Source organism: Prionailurus bengalensis, chromosome E4 (genome assembly GCF_016509475.1).
Source record: "Prionailurus bengalensis isolate Pbe53 chromosome E4, Fcat_Pben_1.1_paternal_pri, whole genome shotgun sequence".
In the NCBI taxonomy this organism is placed as follows: domain Eukaryota; kingdom Metazoa; phylum Chordata; class Mammalia; order Carnivora; family Felidae; genus Prionailurus; species Prionailurus bengalensis.
In genome coordinates, this window is record NC_057360.1 from 69178670 (window position 1) to 69196473 (window position 17804).

The 17804-nt window shown below is 49.3% G+C and overlaps 2 protein-coding genes across 2 annotated transcripts; both read left to right on the forward strand.

The window, feature by feature from the left end:
- The first annotated feature begins 2329 nt into the window (after positions 1–2329).
- On the forward strand, positions 2330–6005 carry LOC122475986 (protein S100-A15A). Its single transcript, XM_043568138.1, has 3 exons — positions 2330–2471; positions 3529–3732; positions 5691–6005. The coding sequence occupies exons 2-3, from the start codon at positions 3583–3585 to the stop codon at positions 5865–5867; spliced, it is 327 nt and encodes a 108-aa protein (XP_043424073.1). The 5' UTR covers positions 2330–2471; positions 3529–3582; the 3' UTR covers positions 5868–6005.
- Positions 6006–12574: 6569 nt separating this feature from the next.
- On the forward strand, positions 12575–13617 carry S100A8 (S100 calcium binding protein A8). The gene is made up of 3 exons (XM_043569409.1): positions 12575–12698; positions 13111–13273; positions 13420–13617. The coding sequence occupies exons 1-3, from the start codon at positions 12604–12606 to the stop codon at positions 13546–13548; spliced, it is 387 nt and encodes a 128-aa protein (XP_043425344.1). The 5' UTR covers positions 12575–12603; the 3' UTR covers positions 13549–13617.
- Positions 13618–17804: the final 4187 nt, after the last annotated feature.

Below are 17804 nucleotides of genomic sequence, written 5' to 3' on the forward strand. Positions count from 1 at the left end.
TATGACCTCTCCCTCCAAACAAGCTATGGGTTAAAAATGAAATCTATTTTGATACAGGTATGCTGTTTCAAAGGGACACATGCACCCCAATGTTTATAGCAGCACTATCAACAATAGCCAAAGTATGGAAAGAGCCCAAATGTCCACTGATGCATGAATGGATAAAGAAGATGTGGTATATATACACAATGGAGTATTACTCGGCAATCAAAAAGAATGAAATCTTGCCATTTGCAACTATATAGATGGAACTAGAGGATATTATGCTAAGCAAAATTAGTCAGTCAGAGAAAGACAAATATCATATGACTTCACTCATATGAGGACTTTAAGAAACAAAACAGATGAACATAAGTGAAGGGAAACAAAAATAATATAAAAACAGGGAGGGGGACAAAACAGAAGAGACTCACAAATATGGAGAACAAACTGAGGGTTGATGGAGGGGTTGTGGGAGGGCGGATGGGCTAAATGGGTAAGGAGCATTAAGGAATCTACTCCTGAAATCATTGTTGCACTATATGCTAACTAACTTGGATGTAAATTTAAAAAAGAAATTAAATTTAAAAAAACGATAAAAATGGAATTCCTTTTGAGTGACAAATCATTATCCAGTGAATGTCCAAGGACATATTGGCATGCCAAATTTGTTAGTTAGGTGGTTTCAAGGTTTTTATTTTTATTTTGTTTCTTGGTTGCAGATAATGCAGTGGTAAACCTTTTACTATCTATTGCTTTTTAATATCTGTTTAATTACTTTCTTGGGATAAATTCTCAAGACAGTGATGGCTAAAATATATTTTTTTAACATTTATTCATTTTTGAGAGTGAGGGAGACAGAGCATGAGTGGGAGAGGGGCAGAGAGAGAGGGAGACACGGAATCTGAAACAGGCTCCAGGCTCTGAGCTGTCAGAACACGGCCCAACGCGGGGCTTGAACTCACAGACTGCAAGATCATGACCTGAGCTGAAGTTGGACGCTCAACCGGCTAAGCCACCCAGGCACCCCAGTGATGGCTAAAATAAAAGTATTCAATAAAAGCTCTATGATTCTAGGTTGACATTTCCATATCATTTTACATTTTAGAAATTTGAGCTCTGTTTTTACTTTGGAAACATGAAAGTGTTTTGGTGAACTACTATTTGCTGGAGAAATCACTATGTTGTGTAGATGAAGTCTCACCCTGCAATCTGAAAAAGATTTTGGCTTACATCTTTCCCTATCCTCTCTCAAACCTTCTGTGATGTGGGGCTTAATCTCTGGTTCAATTGCCTGTCCTTTGGCCCCCCTTTCTGGGACGTGTATTCGACAGCCGGTGTGGCCCCTCACAGGAGAGAGTGGGGCTGAGATGGGCTGAAAGAAGGTGTGCCCTGGGCTAAGGGAATTCACCTGTCCCTCAAGGGCCCAGGTGGCACTTATATGGAGCCCCCTTAGGGTAAGTTTACTTCCACATTGTGGTTATTTCTTACAATAAAACTGTTCCTACCATTTCTTTCTCACTTCCCACCCATCACCCAATCACTGAAAATCCTCTCAGCTTCTTTTTGTGCACAGGATGCAGTGCAGGCCTGGTTTGGCACACAGGCCCCTTTGTGTTGCCTCTGTCCTGCCTCTCCAGCCTTGTTTTGTCCCCGTGCTCATTATCTGGCCTGTGGACTCTGAGCAGCCTCTGAGCAGCCTCTAGCCTCTCTCTTCACACCCCTAAGCCTTTGTTTTTGCTGTTTCCTCTGTCCCAGAGACTGCTTCTCCATGCAATTGAATCTTTTCTTCAAGTCCCAATTCAAAATCAGCTCTGTATTGAATCTTCCTCAACTCTTCTCCAGGCAGAAAGTGTCTCTTCCTGGGGGCACCATTCATGCCACCAGGCCTGTATTGTTCACAGTGGATCATGCCAGTGTGAGACTCTGTCCCCTCCACTCACCCCCACCCTGTGGCTTGGCCCCATGTCATATTCACATTACCTAACCAGGTCCAGGCACACTGTGGCCACTCAAGAAATATTTGTTGGATGAATTAATATGCTTAATGACTGTGGAGTCCGGTGACTCAGTAATTGAGGGAGGACACCTGAGGAAGATGTATTTAAGTTGTGGTTTGACCCCACCCAAGCCCAGGAGCCAGGAGGATGGGCTCTGAGGTATGGACATTGTGACTTGTGATTCTGAGATGCTTCAGATCAGGCTCTGAAGGAAGGTGTGTCCCTGAAACTGGTTGACTTAATTGTAGGAAGCAAGTGTCATGTGATATCATCTCAGGAATGCAATTAAGGCTCAGTTGTGCTGTTGAAGAACCTGTGAAGAGGCATGACACTGGCTGCCATAATTAGAAGCACCAAGGATGGGCAGAATATAGGACTTGGTGGTTGGGCCCCTGTTCACACAAACGCATCCTGCCTGAGCGCTGGGGAATCTCTGGGATAAACCAGAGGCCAGCACTGTGGATTCAGAGCAACCCTGTCCCAACTGCACAGGTCAGCACTTCTCCCAAGAGAGTAGTGGAGGTGGGGTGGATGGTTCTGGGTCTGTGCAGGTCCGAGAAAGCAGAAATGGGTGGCTTACCTGTTTTGGAGAATGTGTACAGTTGATGGATATCCCAACAGGGTAATTGTGGTCCCCCAATTGGCTTGAATCTTGTTCCAGGTGGATCAGTTGTGTGATTTTGGGAAATTTACTTAACATCTCTGGATTTCACTTCTTCCTCAGGAAAATGGGGGAAATGATGCCTGCTTCATTAGGATTACATGGATACTCTGTATAAAAGGCTCTATCTAGTGTTTGGCTGGCTTCATAAGAGTCAGAACCAGCAGTTGTTGATTCTTATCTGCACAGAATCTGGAGGGGACCACTGAGCTGATGGGATAACCTGCCTCCTGAAAACAGGGATCTCTTCTTTGTAGGATGTGTGGAGGGGGAGATTATGGGTACCTCATCTGTGTGTAAAGCACCGGGGTCGGTGCTGTGGGGTGACAAGGGGTGGCTGTGGGTGCCCTTGCTTGCCCCATTGCTGGCCAACCCAACTCAGGGCAGAAGGGACCATGTGGATGACAAGTAGACCCCTTTAGAGGGTCATGCAGCAAGGCGGTGGTCAGAACAAAGGTGGGCATCCTTGTGTTGTCTCTACATTCAACCGAGAAAGGAAAACAATAATACCTGAGCAGGGCTGGGCGCTCCGGGTGGTATAATTTTAATATTTCATTTGTGCTATGAAGTAGTCTAGTACTGTCTTGCACCAAAGAGTCTAGATTCTTTTCACTTTTGATTTTGGGTGACTCCTAAGTTGAGAGTAGGGTCTAGGGGCAGAGAACACGCTCCTGTCTTCAGGAAGCCCACTGTCTCAAGGAAAGGACAGACACCTGCCTTGAGTGCTCACAGCACAACTTCCTTTGAGGCAGGAACTCTGAGCCACGTTTGCAAAAGGGATCAGCTGGAGTGAAAGGAGGTGGACAGAATGAGAGGGCAGAAGATTCTTGGAGGAAGTTCCTGTCTGTCATGGAGCCGCTCTCTCCTCAGCTTCTCCACTGTCCCCAGGGCCTCCAGCACTACATCTCCAGTTCTCCCTGTCCTGGCCACGGCCCAGCCACCATGACAGGCACACCAGTGGAGGAATCCCTCTTCCAAATCATCCACTGTTACCACCAGTATGCAGCCCGGGAGGGAGACGTGGAGACCCTCTCCCTGGAGGAGTTGAAGGCTCTGCTTATGGACAATGTACCCCGCTTCATGGAGAGCCTGGTGTGTGGGGTCTGGGGTCAGGTGGGGATGAAGTATAGGGTTGGTTGTGGGGTTGGAAGTGAGTAGTGAGGGTGTAGATACATGGAGTTATCTCCCAAGAGAATTCCTACTTAGGGGAGGAGGAGGAGGAGGAGGGAGCTGGGAGGGCAGGATCTGCCAGCTTTATTTCCCTTCCCTCCCTCTCCTGAAACTTCCTGCCTGGCCCCACTTCAGCCCTAATCCCTGAGATTTAGTCCCAACCCAACCTGTTTATTCCTCTGCTCATCCTGTTTCCTGAGAGAATAGGTGCTGATCTTCCCTCTGCCTGAAGCCCCATTCAGTCAGAGATCCTGCCCTGAACCTGCCCGTTTAGCCCCAGCCCCTTCTGGGTACTGGCACAAACCTCCCCTGTCCCTGTGCTTGGGGGAGGACAGTTTGGGCAGAAGCCAGGTGGGGGTAGGGAATGTAATCTCCCCTTCCAGCTGCTGTCTGAAGGGCTAACAGAGGCTCTCGGACCAGCCTGGGGCTCAGAAACCCTCTCAGGCCTGCTCGTCTTCTCCATTATCAGAGTCTGTGATTACCAAGTGTCTCGGGGGCTGCAAGGGTGGCAGGAGTGTCTGTGGGGTAATGCCCTCTGCCCTCAGCGCCATGCCTGGAGGGGTCTCTGGACTGTCACCTCCAATGGACTTCAGGTCCATGCCCTGAAGGGCACTACATTCCAAAAGCAGCGCTCCTTTGTTCACTGCGCGTCTTCCCCTTACCTACCTTTGGGAAACATCAGAGGAGAGTCCTGCCCTCAGTTTACTGGAGTGTAGCTGTGAGGGTCACAGAGGGGACTAGGGTGACTTTCTTTCCAGGGCCAACTGTCTGTAGCCCATGGGGCTGGGCCCGATGCTCACAGCACCCCCGCCCCTGCCCCGCCCCAGGTTAAGGGCCCCCAGGGACAGACACTAGACCAGGGGGGCTGAGGTGAAGGAAGCCAGGGAGAGCCTGCCCTAGCAGGAAGCCTTCAGTTTTGGGATCAGCCAGTTTTGTGGAGATAAGATTAGGTGAATTAGATGGTGGTGGGCGGCAGGGGAAACAGAGGGTATGGAGCTCCCCATGGAGATGAGGGCCACCCTCTGGGCCCCCAGCTGCTGACAGATGCAACAGGTTTCTTCCCTGTAGGCTTTCCAAGGACTCCACTCTGAGTCTCCACACCCACCAGCCAAACCCTGCTGGAACATGCTCCACGGGCCCTGCCCAGGACTCTGTTCTCATCCCTGTCTTCTCACCGCACTGCACACTGACCCTGGCCTTCCTTCTCCCTGTCCCTTCAACCCCACGTGCGTTTGTTCCTCCCCTATTCTGTCTCCGATCTTCATCCCTCAGGGCCACCTGCTCTGGGACATGCTGGACACCTCAGGGCCCATGATGTTCTTTCCCCTTATTCTGCACTTTCTGCAGGGGACACAGGCTAAGTGTCATAAACAAGTCCTGAGCAGACGCCACAGCATGCACACATCTGATCCCACCCCCTGGTGGCCCTGCGATAGTGCTGGAGGTGCAGACACGAGGGGCAGGTGGGCTCTGCCCGGAGGAGCTCCCAGTGTGAAGCAGGGGCACAGCTTTCCATCCCAAAGCTCTTGGGCTGGTGGCCTCTGCAGGGAGGCTGCCAGTGCAGCTGGGCAGACAGGTCAGGAGGTGCCAGGCCGCTCAGCTCTGCCCAGCAGCCAGGCGGTCAGTCAGCCAGTGGTGCCCAGGCTGCACTGTCAACCCACACAGCCCTGGGGCCAGCTAGCTGAGGTGCCCGCCATGTCTCCGCCTCTTAGCCTGATTCTATAGCATAGGGTGCCCTGGCCTCTGCCTGAGTGATGGGCTGTTTGTTGCAAGCCTCTTGTGGCTGGGCCATGCCATGGTGCCACGCAAGCAGTGGAGGCATGGCCCTTTGCTGTGGGCCATGTGCCTGGGTTGATGGGTGACCCTCTGCCCCTCCTCAGGGCCGGAAGGAGCCCTACTACATCTCGGAGTTGTTCCGGGCTGCAGACAGGAACAAGGACAACCAGATCTGCTTTGATGAGTTCCTCTTCGTCCTGGGCCGTCTGGTGAGGGACTACCACCTGCACTACCACCGGCAGCAGTGTGCCCACTACTGTGCCCAGCACAGTCTCCACTAGCAGACGTGTGGCTGCCTCCACCCGCAAGGGCCTGTCCGGGAGCGGATGGAGAGCTCTGCCCAGTGAGTCTGTGTGTGCCCACATGTGTGTACAACCAACAGCTGTGAGGGAAGAGAATAAAGCAACCCCATAAATGTGTCCTGGAATTTTTTAGTTCATGGATTTGGGCATCTGCTGTGGGTCCTACATCGGGGACCATCCATTTAGGGTGAGAGATACAGCCCCAGTCTCCAGGAGCCCCTGTCTGAGGGGGAGGCCCGGCCCAACCTCCAGGAGCCCCTGTCTGAGGGGGGAGGCATGGCCCTAGTCCCCTGGAGCCCCTGTCTGTGTGGGGAGACATGGCCCTGACCTCCAGGAGCCCTTGTCTGAGGGGGAAGGCATGGCCCTGACCTCCAGGAGCCCCTGTCTGAGGGGAGAGATATGGCCGGGCCTCCAGGAACCCCTGTCTGAGGGGGAGGCACAACGATAGTCTTGTGGAGCCCCTGTCTGAGGGGGGAGGCATGACCCCAGTCTCCTGGAGCCCCTGTCTGAGGGAGAAGGCACAGCGCTAGTCCTCTGGAGCCCCTGTTTGAGTGGGGAGACATGGCTCGACCTCCAGGAGCCCCTGTCTGAGGGGGGAGACATGGCCCGGCCTCCAGGAGCCCTTGTCTGAGGGGGAGGCATGACCCTAGTCTCCTGGAGCCCCTGTCTGAGTGGGGAGACATGGTCCCGACATCCAGGAGCCCCTGTCTGAAGGGGAAGGCACAGCCCAGCCTCCAGGAGCCCCTGTCTGCGGGAGGGAGGCATGGCCCCAGTCTCCTGGAGCCCCTGTCTGAGGGAGCAGGCAGGGCGCTAGTCCCCTGGAGCCCCTGTCTGAGCGGGGAGGCCCAGCCCGGCCTCCAGGAGCCCCTGTCTGAGGGGGGGCATCCATTCTCTTGGGGAGCTGCCTCTCTGGCAAGGAAGCCAGGCCTCACCGGTGATGTTTTGACCACTCATTCTCTGCACATACATGATGGGACAGGGAGTAGGGGGGCCGACGCACACTGCACAAGGACCCACCTCGAGGGTCTAGAGGAGAGCCCCCAGGAATGAGTGTTTAAAAGTGGAGTGGCTTGGGCCTGAGAAGGGAGGATGATGCAGGTAATTGACGTCAAGGCCAGTCAGCGAGGAAAGATTGTGAGGTGGGTTTTGCACACACTGAGTCAGAGACTGGGACAAGGGCAAAGGGCAACACTCCAATCTGTTATGGTGAAGAGTGAAAAGTGGAACCTGGGCTCCCATCAATCAGGAAAGACTTCCTGGAGAAGAGAAGGGTTGGGTCTGGTTTTACTAATAAAGGCTGATGCGGGCGTTACTCTACTTGGGGCTATTGTGACTCACCATCCAAGTCCTCTGTGGTCTCTCACCCCTCCCAGCAGGGATCTGCCCCCCACCCCTTGTCTCTGTGTTTATTTTTCTCTCTCTCCCTGGGAGCCCAGGAATCTGATGAAGAGCATCTCCTTTATGCAGAGTCTTCTCTGCCTTTAGGCCTTGCTAGGTCGGGCCCATCTTGGGCTTCTTCTCAGAGGATGGTCTGGAAATCCACGTCCTGAGTGTATTGTGATGAAAAAGATGTGTTTTCAACAAACGATGACGGGGGTGGGGGGAGGGGGGCCGGCATTTACAGGACTTGGTTTGGTTCTCTCCAGCAGCTGGGTCTGTGTGCCACAAGGGGGCAGTGCCCTATGGGCTGAGCTGGGGCCTTCGTTTTTGACCAATCGAGCTCTGAAGCAGGGTGTTGTCCCCAATGTGCCCTGGGCCTTGCCGGCACTGACACCACTTTGCCCCAGCTGTCTCCCTCTGGGCCTTCCTGGGGACCCCATGGGGTCTGCACTGCCCAGTGCAGGTGAGTGTCCTGCTGCACCTTGGGAGTGTTTTACCTTCTGTGTCCTCTGCCAGTGAGTGGATGCATGTGTTGGAGGAGGAATGCAGGAACGGGGCCTGTGGATGGACTCTGATGCCTGCGTCTGTGCTGCCTCCTGTGGGCCTCTTAGTCACGACCAGAGGCATGGATGACCAGGCTACCAACCTCCTCCAGGCCCAGGGGATGATTCTTCCTGCCTGTTTCATCTGAGACTGCTGAGTTCCACAGATCTTTGGGTGCTAAGGGGCAGCTCAGCCTAGACCTCCTGCCCTTTCCTGGGGTGTGGAGAGGTGTCTCTGCACTGGCTCTGCTGGTGTGGCCTCATTTCCTCAGCCTTGGGCCCAGGCCTGGTTGGACTCTTGGGACACACACCTAGGACCTAGTTCTTTCCTGTAAGTAGGAGCAGGTTCCGCTCCCCTGGGTTGCCCCACATCCGTCGGTCTGATTACAGGCCCTGCCTTTTCCCCTGATGTGCTTACCCAATTCTTGACACCCCTCCTACCAGGTCACTCAGCCTGGCTCCTGTTCCCCTGAAGCTACTTAGGCTGTCTGTCCGGGGGCTGGGGAGCATCTCAAGGGCAGTTTCATGGCCTGACTGGTGCAAGCTCCCCGGACAAGCACATGACGCCAGAAGGGGGTCATGGCTCACGTCTGCCTTGGGTCTCCCCCACTGGACCTGGGGCCTGGTTTTCCTAATTCCTGGATGAAGAAAGCTGTCTCCACTGGGACTGGCTTCAAGGGAGGCATCTCTTCAGGGCTCAGGGGCCTGGGATGACATCATCAGCCTCACCCTCACCTCCACTGGGAGAGGTCAGTGTGAGCTCCATTCCAGGCTTGTGAATGGATCCTAAGAAGAGTCTCAGAAAAGCCACTTTTTTTTGTTCTAATGTGTGCTTTTTGGCACATAAGGAGAACACATGTCCATAGGAAGAAACTTGAGTAACTCCCTGTGCCTCAGTTTCCTCATCTGTCACATGGGGATAATTGTACCTGTAATGTCCACTTTGCAGGGTTATCAAATGAGGCAGTGATATAAAAATACTTTGAAAATATATTGTGCTATTTGGGGTAAGTAAGGTGCTATTATGCCAGGCCATATAGGAGAGGCTTGGTGAACAACAGGTATAGATAAGTGCTTGATCATTGATTGAAAAGTTGTCATTATATGTGTCAGAAACAGCTCTATTTTTCTGTCACAAGGTTGACTAACCTCTTGCCAAGGAAGTTAGATTGCATTTGGTTGATGTATTTATATTCTGCCATGTTACAAAAGTGATTTAAGCTGGTGGGATGTGATAAAGGGAATTTCAGCATCATATAAGGGATAGATCAAAGTTCAATTGTGCATTCGCTTATCACCTCAATAAGTATTAGTTGAACACCTAGTTTGTACCAGGCCCCAGGGATGTATGTGATTTCTGCTCGAAGGGGATCCTGGTCCCAAAGAAAAGACAGAAAAGAAACAGATGAGTCATAACACAGTGGGGAAAATGCCATGATGTATGAAGATTTGGGTAGCATGGAGGAGAGAAGAATTAACTCAGTGTTGGTAGGGGTGTGGGGAGGAGGGTCAGAAACAGATGCAGAGCACACAGTGCCTGGCTGGATCAGGAAGAAAAAGAAGGACTTGACTGGCAAAGAGCATTCCAGGCAGAGGCAGGAAGTGCATGATGTCACATCATGTCACCCAAGTAATCCGATGCACTGAATGTTGTATCTCTCAAGTGGGCCTCAGGTCCTCATCTGTAGTATGGGGATTATGACAGTACAAACTTCATAGTTTATAGTGAGAAATGGATTGATGTAGGTAAAGCACGTACAACAGTTCCTGGCACGTGGTAACAGCCCAATAAATGTTTTTTTTTGCTATTATTTGTTCTTATTATTGATTGTTTGCTGTTAGTATGTATTCCAGTCCCTGTGCTGGGTCCTATGGAGGCAGAGATGGATGGTCCATTCTGGGTCCTTGAGGGCTCACAGCCCAGCTGAGGAGTCAGGCACTCGTGAGAGCAGTCGTCACAGTGGGTACCCACCCAGTGCTAGCTCTGCAGTGCGCTAAGTACGTCACACATCCTTTGTGTAAACTGTTTATTAAAATATAATACATATTAACAAAGTCCACAGGGGCGCCTGGGTGGCTCAGCCCATGAACATTTGACTCTTGATTTTGGCTCAGGTCATGATCTCACGGTTTGGGAGTTTGAGCCTGGCGTTGGGCTCTGTGCTAACAGCACAGAACATGCATGGGATTCTCTCTCTCCCTCTCTCTCTCTGCCCCTCCCCTGCTCCTGCTTTCTTTCTCTCTATCTCTCAAAATAAATAAATAAACTTTAAAAAGTCTGCAAATCATAAATATTTTTCATTTGTTATTAGTCCTCACGACACTATAAGGTAGATTTTATTATTTTTTTAGGCGGAAGCATTTAAAAATTTTTAAGTTTTTAATTGTGGCTATATATATATATAAAATTTACCATCTACGTGTATTGTTCAGTTGTGTTAAATATGTGCTCATTGTTGTGCAACCAATCTTCAGAACTCTGTCTTTTTTAAAAGTTTATTTATTTATTTATTTGAGAGAGAGAGAGAGAGAGAACCAGCACGAGAGAGGAAGAGAGAGATGGAGAGAGAATCCCAAGCAGGCTCCACACTGTCAGCACGGAGCCCAATGTGGGGCTTGAACCCACAAACTGTGAGAACATGACCTGAACTGAAATCAGGAGTTGAACACTTAACTGACTGAGACACCCAGGTGCCCCTGACTCTTTTTATATTGCAGCTGAAACCTTAACCCAATAAACGCTAACTCTTCATTATTCCTCCCTGAGGCCCTGGCAGCCACCATTCTGTTTTCTGTCTCTATGAATTTGACTACTCTAGAGACCTCATATAAGTGGAATCAAACAGCATTTGTCTTTTTGTGTCTGGTCTATTTCATGCAGCATCACGTCTCCAAGGTTCATCCATGTTGTAGCATGTGTGAGAATTACCTTCCTTTTTAAAGGCTGATAATACTCCATTTTAAGTATATACTACATTTTATTTATTCACTCATCCTTGGGTGGACACCGGCTTGTTTCTACTTTTTGGCAATTGTAAATAATGCTGCTGTGATCATGGATGTATAAATATCTATGTGAAACCCTGATTTCAATTATTTTGGGTATAGACCCAGAAGTGGAATTACTGGATCATGTAGTAATTCTGTCTTTAACTTTTTGAGGAGCCATCGCACTGTTCTCCACAGCAGCTGCACTATTTTACATTCCCACCAACAGTGCACAAGGGTCTCAAATTCTCCACACCCTCACTATCACTTGGGTCTGAGGTGGTACCTCATTGTGGCTTTGTATATCTTCCTTGGAGAAATGTTTTCTAGTCCTTTGCCATCTTTCAATCAGGGTAATTTTGTTGTTGAATTGTAGAAGTTCTTTAGATGTTTTGGATATTAACTCCTTGTCAGATAAATGATTTGCAAATATTTTCCCCCATTCCATAGGCTGCAGGTAGACTCCATTTTTAATCTCTTCCTAATAATTGAGGTAACTAAGTCACAGAGAGTGTAATTAACCCAAAGTCACACAGCTATAAAGCTAACAATATAATGGAGCCCAAAGAAGTATGGAAACATGAAGGAGAGGGTGCTAATCTCATCTACTTCCCCCAGGAGGTGATGATGACCTGGAGAGGCACAATGTAAATATCTGTTGAATGCATGAAGGAAGCAGAGAGATTTCTCAGCAGAGTCATGTTCTTGTCAGGTCATGTTCTGGTGCATGATTCTCTGGGCCATGACATTTCTGCACTGGGAAACTCTGAGTGAACTGCCTCACCTTCTTGGCCATCTACTTCCGTGTCTGTAGACTGGGTGGGTTGTGTGCACCACCTTCCTGATAGGCATTTTCCAAGGCTCTTTGTGCTTTGTGTTTTGTAACAAGAGAGATGTACCACAAATCTTCAGTGTTGGAAGCCAGTTAATCTGAGTGGCATCTTGTTGTGGAAGGGGGGTGTTGTTCCTCCTGAAATCCTGGGGGAATTGGCCACCTTCTCTTCTCCCCTTGGACACAAAGGTCTTCTGGCTTCTCAAAGAATCTCTTCTCCCCCACTTGACCTCCACAGAGTTGGGTTCTTCTTCAGTCCAGGCTGCTGGGGTCAGAGACACACAATCACCCCAGAGAGGGCTGAAGGGTCCCTGCTCTGTTTATGAAGCGACTCAGTGCCTCCCACATGCAGAGGGACCCCAAGCCAGCCTCCGTGTCCCAGAGCACAGTGCACCCTCAGCTCCCAGAGCAAGAGAGCTTGGAAGGGCTGTGGGCAGCTGGAGAGAGCTTGAGAGAGCAGCGCACGTCCCACAGAGTCCAACCATGCACAAACAGCAGCAATCATAGAAACAGTCCAGCCTTCACTGCTAAAATCCAGCAGCTAAGACAAGTGTTCTTAACCTCTTAGGGGTCTTGGGCCCTTTCAAGAATCTGATGAAAGCCATGGAGAAATGTGCTTATTGATGCAAACACTCAAAATTATGCTTTCAGCTCCAATTATATTTCAGAGATGCACAGACAGGCCACAATGCACAAGATTAGCAGCAGCAACAGTGAGGGGGACTCAGGAGTGGGCATCCTGGTTGGCCAAGCCAGAGGATACCAGGGGCCCACCAAAGGAGTCCTCACCATGGCCTCTTCTGGTTTCTCCTGCTGGGCACTAGTGCCTAGCAAGTGCCTTCCTCTTTCCACTACCCACCGCCCCCACCTCCACCTCTCATCAGAAACTTTCATTCTGTGCAGTGATTGCCCCATTTACCTGATTGGGAAACCAGAGGCTGTGGCAACCCAGGAAGGGAGCAGCTGCCTCTGCATGGCCCTGGCAGCTGGCCAAAGCCTGGCTGCTATAAAAGGGAGCCAACACTCAGCTCTGCATGTCTTCTGTCAACTCTGTTTCAGGGAGACCTGGTAAGTAGGACTGCCTCAGTTGGCTCCATGCTTTGAGGCTGGGCCCCCACAGGAGAGAGGGCTGGAAGTGGAGCTGCCTTTTCTATGAGAGGGGAGAGAAATATCAGGGAGGTCTGGAGCTCAATCCAGAGCTCCTGGAGGAAGTTGGTGAGATAGGGATAGAGACGGAACAGTCCTCTGGCACTCTTGGTTGGGTGAGGGCACAGGGAGAGCTGGCAGGCACTGTGTGTGGACCCTCCCCCTCCCACAGCCCTTCCTTCCCATCAGCACAGCCATCCACTGGTTTACCTAAATGGTGCAGACCAGGACAAAGCCATCAGCTGGGGGTAATGAGTGTCCCCCTAGTCTTCACTCTGCTGGAGGCAGAGGCACCCTCCCCACCTTGGGATTCCCCATGGGTTCTGTGTTCCAGGTGGGGCAGATCCTTGGGCACCATGCTGACGGAACTGGAGACTGCTATAAACTGCCTCATTGACGTTTACCACAAATACTCCTTGGAGAAGGGGAATTACCATGCCCTCTACAGGGATGATTTGAAGAAATTGTTAGAGACAGAGTGTCCTCGGTACATGAAGGTGAGGAGGGGCTGGGTGTGGTCAGGGTTCTGCCTGGCTGATGAAGCCCTAGGCACTGGTCCTCCACACCACTCTATGTAGACAGCTGTGCCTCAGCTCTTGCCAAAGTCTTTACACTCTGTCCTCTTTCTCCTTCTTCTTTATAGAAAAAGGATGCAGACACCTGGTTCAAAGAGTTGGATGTCAATAGTGATGGTGCAATTAACTTTGAAGAGTTCCTCATACTGGTGATAAAGGTGGGTGTGGCAACCCATGAAGATATCCACCGAGAGTAGCAGAGCCCTGGGCCCTGGGGCTGGGCCCTGGACCTGTCCTTGCAAAATAATAAAGTAGTTGATACCTCAGGCCTCTTTTGGTGTCTTGCCTTTCTCTTGTGGGATGAGGTTCCTAGTGGGTGGAGGGACGGCTGGAAAACCCAAAGGAACTAAACCAAACCTCTATTGTCCCCACTTCCCGTCTCTCACAAACCTTCAGTGCTTTCCACTCATCTGGTTTCCTCCCCATGTTCTCCCCAAACTATTATCATCTCATCTAATCCCATGGTCCAGAGAAATTAGTTCTAGGACTCAAGGATTCTGAAAAGCCCGTGATACTTGTAGCTGATGATTTTCTTAATTGTTCCCAAATGGGTGATATGGGAATAGAGTGATGTAGGGAAAACTCATCCTGCTTTCCAAACTAAAATTTAATATTGAGAAAAATATCTTAGATGTGACTCTTGAGAAATTAGGGAGGTAGTAGAAGTGTGTGTGTGTGTGTGTGTGTGTGTGTGTGAGAGAGAGAGAGAGAGAGAGAGAGAGAGAGAGAGACTGATTCTGTGTGTGGTGTGATGGTAGGTGGTTGTTCAGGGTCCTACATTAAGTAACACTAACAGTTCCCTTGTCCCACACTTGTAATTTCTCGTTGGAAATTTTTGAAGCTTTCCTTCTTGTTCTGCTCCCAGCCTCCCAATGTGATGAAATAATAAAGAAATGGACAGAGGCGCCTGGGTGGCTCGTTGGTTGAACGTCCGACTTCGGCTCAGGTCATGATCTCACAGTCTGTGGGTTCGAGCCCCGCATCGGGCTCTGTGCTGACAGCTCAGAGCCTGGAGCCTGCTTCCAATTCTGTGTCTCCCTCTCTCTCTGGCCCTCCCCTGCTCATGTTCTGTCTCTCTCTGTCACAAAAATAAATAAAAACATAAAAAAAAAAGAAATGGACAAATAGGCCAATGTATTCCTAAAACTCAACTCAAAGAATAGGGTGCTGCCCTGGAGGGGGGGCGGTGAATGCTCTGCTGATCAGAGAATATCTACAATAACCTCCCAACCATCACTCTGGATTTTCCAAGGGTCTGGTAAAATGGGAAGGCCAGCAATGAATGGGTGCCTTTCACCAGAACCCAACCCCAAGCTGAATTTCCAGGCTATGCCTTGGGAAATTTTCTTCTGTGTCCACTTAGGTGGTGGGGGAGTAGTATTAGTGATGGAGAAGGGGGTAGGGTGCTGCCATGAGAATCTGTAAGTCAGAGTTCTTAACTTGGTCTACTATGCATCTCTGAAATATAATTGGAGCTGAAAGCATAATTTTGAGTGTTTGCATCAATAAGCACATTTCTCCATGGCTTTCATCAGATTCTTGAAAGGGCCCAAGACCCCTAAGAGGTTAAGAACACTTGTCTTAGCTGCTGGATTTTAGCAGTGAAGGCTGGACTGTTTCTATGATTGCTGCTGTTTGTGCGTGGTTGGACTCTGTGGGACGTGCGCTGCTCTCTCAAGCTCTCTCCAGCTGCCCACAGCCCTTCCAAGCTCTCTTGCTCTGGGAGCTGAGGGTGCACTGTGCTCTGGGACACGGAGGCTGGCTTGGGGTCCCTCTGCATGTGGGAGGCACTGAGTCGCTTCATAAACAGAGCAGGGACCCTTCAGCCCTCTCTGGGGTGATTGTGTGTCTCTGACCCCAGCAGCCTGGGCTGAAGAGAAACCCAACTCTGTGGGGGTCAGGTGGGGGAGAAGAGATTCTTTGAGAAGCCAGAAGACCTTTGTGTCCAAGGGGAGAAGAGAAGGTGGCCAATTCCCCCAGGATTTCAGGAGGAACAACACCCCCCTTCCACAACAAGATGCCACTCAGATTAACTGGCTTCTAATGCTGAAGATTATTTACTGCAGATCACTGGGCTTTTTGTTTGTAGCAAACTTTAATCACATAACAACACAAATGAGTAGGGAAAGGTTAGCTTAAACTTGTATCCATCAACCAAAGCTTTAATTACTAGTCAGCTTTATTATCAGCTAACATATTCGTAAAAATGGTTGGCGGCCAGGAGAAAATTAATACTGGGGCTTAAGGAGACCTTGTGTACTGTTGGTGGGAATGCAAACTGGTGCAGCCACTATGGAAACAGTATGGAAGTTCCTCTAAAGTTAGAAATAGAAATACCATGCAATCCAGTGATTCCACTACTGAGTATTTACCCAAAGAAAACTAAAACACTAATTAAAAAAGATATATGCATCTGTATGTTTATTGCAGCATTATTTACAATAGCCACAGTATGGAAGCAGCTCAAGTGTCCATCAATAGATGAATGGATAAAGACTATGTGGCACACACACACACACACACACACACACTGGAGTATTATTCAGCCATGAAAAAGAATGAGATCATGCCATTTGCAACAATATGGATGGATCTAGAGGGTATAATAAGTGAAATAAGTCAGACACAGAAATATATCATATGATTTCATTTATATGTGGATTCCAAAAAGCAAAACAAATGAATACACAAGAAAAAGAAACAGACCCATAAATACAGAGAACAAACTTGTGGTTGCCAGATGGGGATGGGCACAATAGGTGAAGGGGAGGGGACATTCAGGCTGCTAGTTATGGAATGAATAAGTAATGGTAATAAAAGCATGGGGAATACAGTCCATAGTATTATAGTAACATTGTATGGTGACAGATGGTGGCTACAGTTGTGAGCACAGCACAAATACAGAGATGTTGAATCACTACGTTGTACACCTGACACTAAAGTGACATTGTGTGTCAACTATACTTCAATGAAAAATTAATTACAAATAATAAAAGATTGGAATCCAAATGGGATGAAGGGATATATCATTGCACACTAAGATGGGTTTCTGCTGGGTAAGTGGGAAGGAAGGCTCAGGGACAAGGTTGCTTCCTTCTCAGGTCCTTGAAGGACAGCTTTATCCAACCCCAAAGCAAGTGGTTCCGCCTTGTCAGGAGTGCGAATGCTCTCTCTGCATTGCAGAAATGGAGATGATGTAGTTCTGAGAGGTACTTTGAAGGTGAATTGCTCGCCCAAACGTGGCCCAGGCAAAAGAAGATGGGACAGGTTTACAGGGTTCACCAAGCTCTACACCAGGATTCACTCAGCATTTAGGAAACATAATGGGAGAGTGCACAAAATGGGAGAGAAATTCGATTTGCCTCATGATCATCCACATTGGTGGTGGCAGTGGTGTGCATGTGTGTGTCTGAGTCAGGGTGGGGAAGACATATCCCAGTACCTTTAATTCGCTGTTAATGGATTGTTAGAATCTCTGTTAACGGATTCCTTGGACAGAAATTTACCATTATTAATCATTTGCATTTATCTGAAAGCCCAACGAGTCTGCTTTTCTAAGCCAGCTTGGTGAGAGCATGGGGAAGGTGGCCCAGAGTGCCCTTTGGAGTTTCACCATAAGTGATGGGCCACTGGTTGTGAAGAATCACATTGACACAGAGCTGTCAACAGTTGATACTGAGCTCATGGTTGGGCAGGGGAGGTGGCCCAGCTGGCACTGGCATCCTGGAGAAAGAGGTGGAGGTGATGGAGGCAGTCCTGGGAAGCTTATGACTAATAAGCAAATTGTGCCCATGACAGGAATCACTGGACAGAGTCAGACAGGGCTTGTAGCCCAGAGAAAGGTGATTTGGTTTCCTGTTTCCCCAGTGACAAAAGAAGAACAAGGTAGTGGGAAGTTGAGAAATAAGTTGTTTAGCAGGAAACCTCATGCAATGTTTGAGTCCACCAAGGAGACCTTGGCTCACCGATTGAGGCAGATCCGGCCGCTGAGATTTCCGGGCTATAAGGGTGACCTGTCTGAAATCTGCTTCTCTACTCATGTTCTCCACCCAAGGCTCCTGACTTTAGCCAAATTCCTCATGTTTGTGACAAAATTCCTAAAGGGAGTGGAGAGGATCTGGAATTGGGCAGTTGGTTATCTAGCATCTGAACAAAAGAGATTATTCCAATGGAAAAGATTTCCCCATGCCTCCCTCCACTTGGGAGGGTCCAGATACTAGCCTTTTCTCTGGCCCCCTGATCTGGGGAATTCAGTCTAAATTAAAATGGGGTGAAGAGGGCATGGAAAGCTACCAACACTTACTGGGTTCCTGTTGGGTGTCAGTGTGAAGGGAAAAAGTCATCTTGAACCTGGAAAAGACAAAATGGTGGTTGCTGAAATCTTTGATCTCGTGCTAGAGTTTCTCTGAATAGAAGCAAGATCTTACTCCTTGTTAATCTTCCATCAACTGAC

What these genes read in the sequence shown, in the direction of transcription:
- S100A8 (XM_043569409.1), top strand. Translation starts at nt 12,604, where the DNA reads ATGGCCCTGGCAGCTGGCCAAAGCCTGGCTGCTATAAAAGGGAGCCAA. An exon ending in CTCTGTTTCAGGGAGACCTG is followed by an intron (nt 12,699 to 13,110) that starts GTAAGTAGGACT and finishes TCTGTGTTCCAG; the next exon opens with GTGGGGCAGATCCTTGGGCA. An exon ending in AGTGTCCTCGGTACATGAAG is followed by an intron (nt 13,274 to 13,419) that starts GTGAGGAGGGGC and finishes TCTTCTTTATAG; the next exon opens with AAAAAGGATGCAGACACCTG.
- LOC122475986 (XM_043568138.1), top strand. Translation starts at nt 3,583, where the DNA reads ATGACAGGCACACCAGTGGAGGAATCCCTCTTCCAAATCATCCACTGT. An exon ending in CCCGCTTCATGGAGAGCCTG is followed by an intron (nt 3,733 to 5,690) that starts GTGTGTGGGGTC and finishes GCCCCTCCTCAG; the next exon opens with GGCCGGAAGGAGCCCTACTA.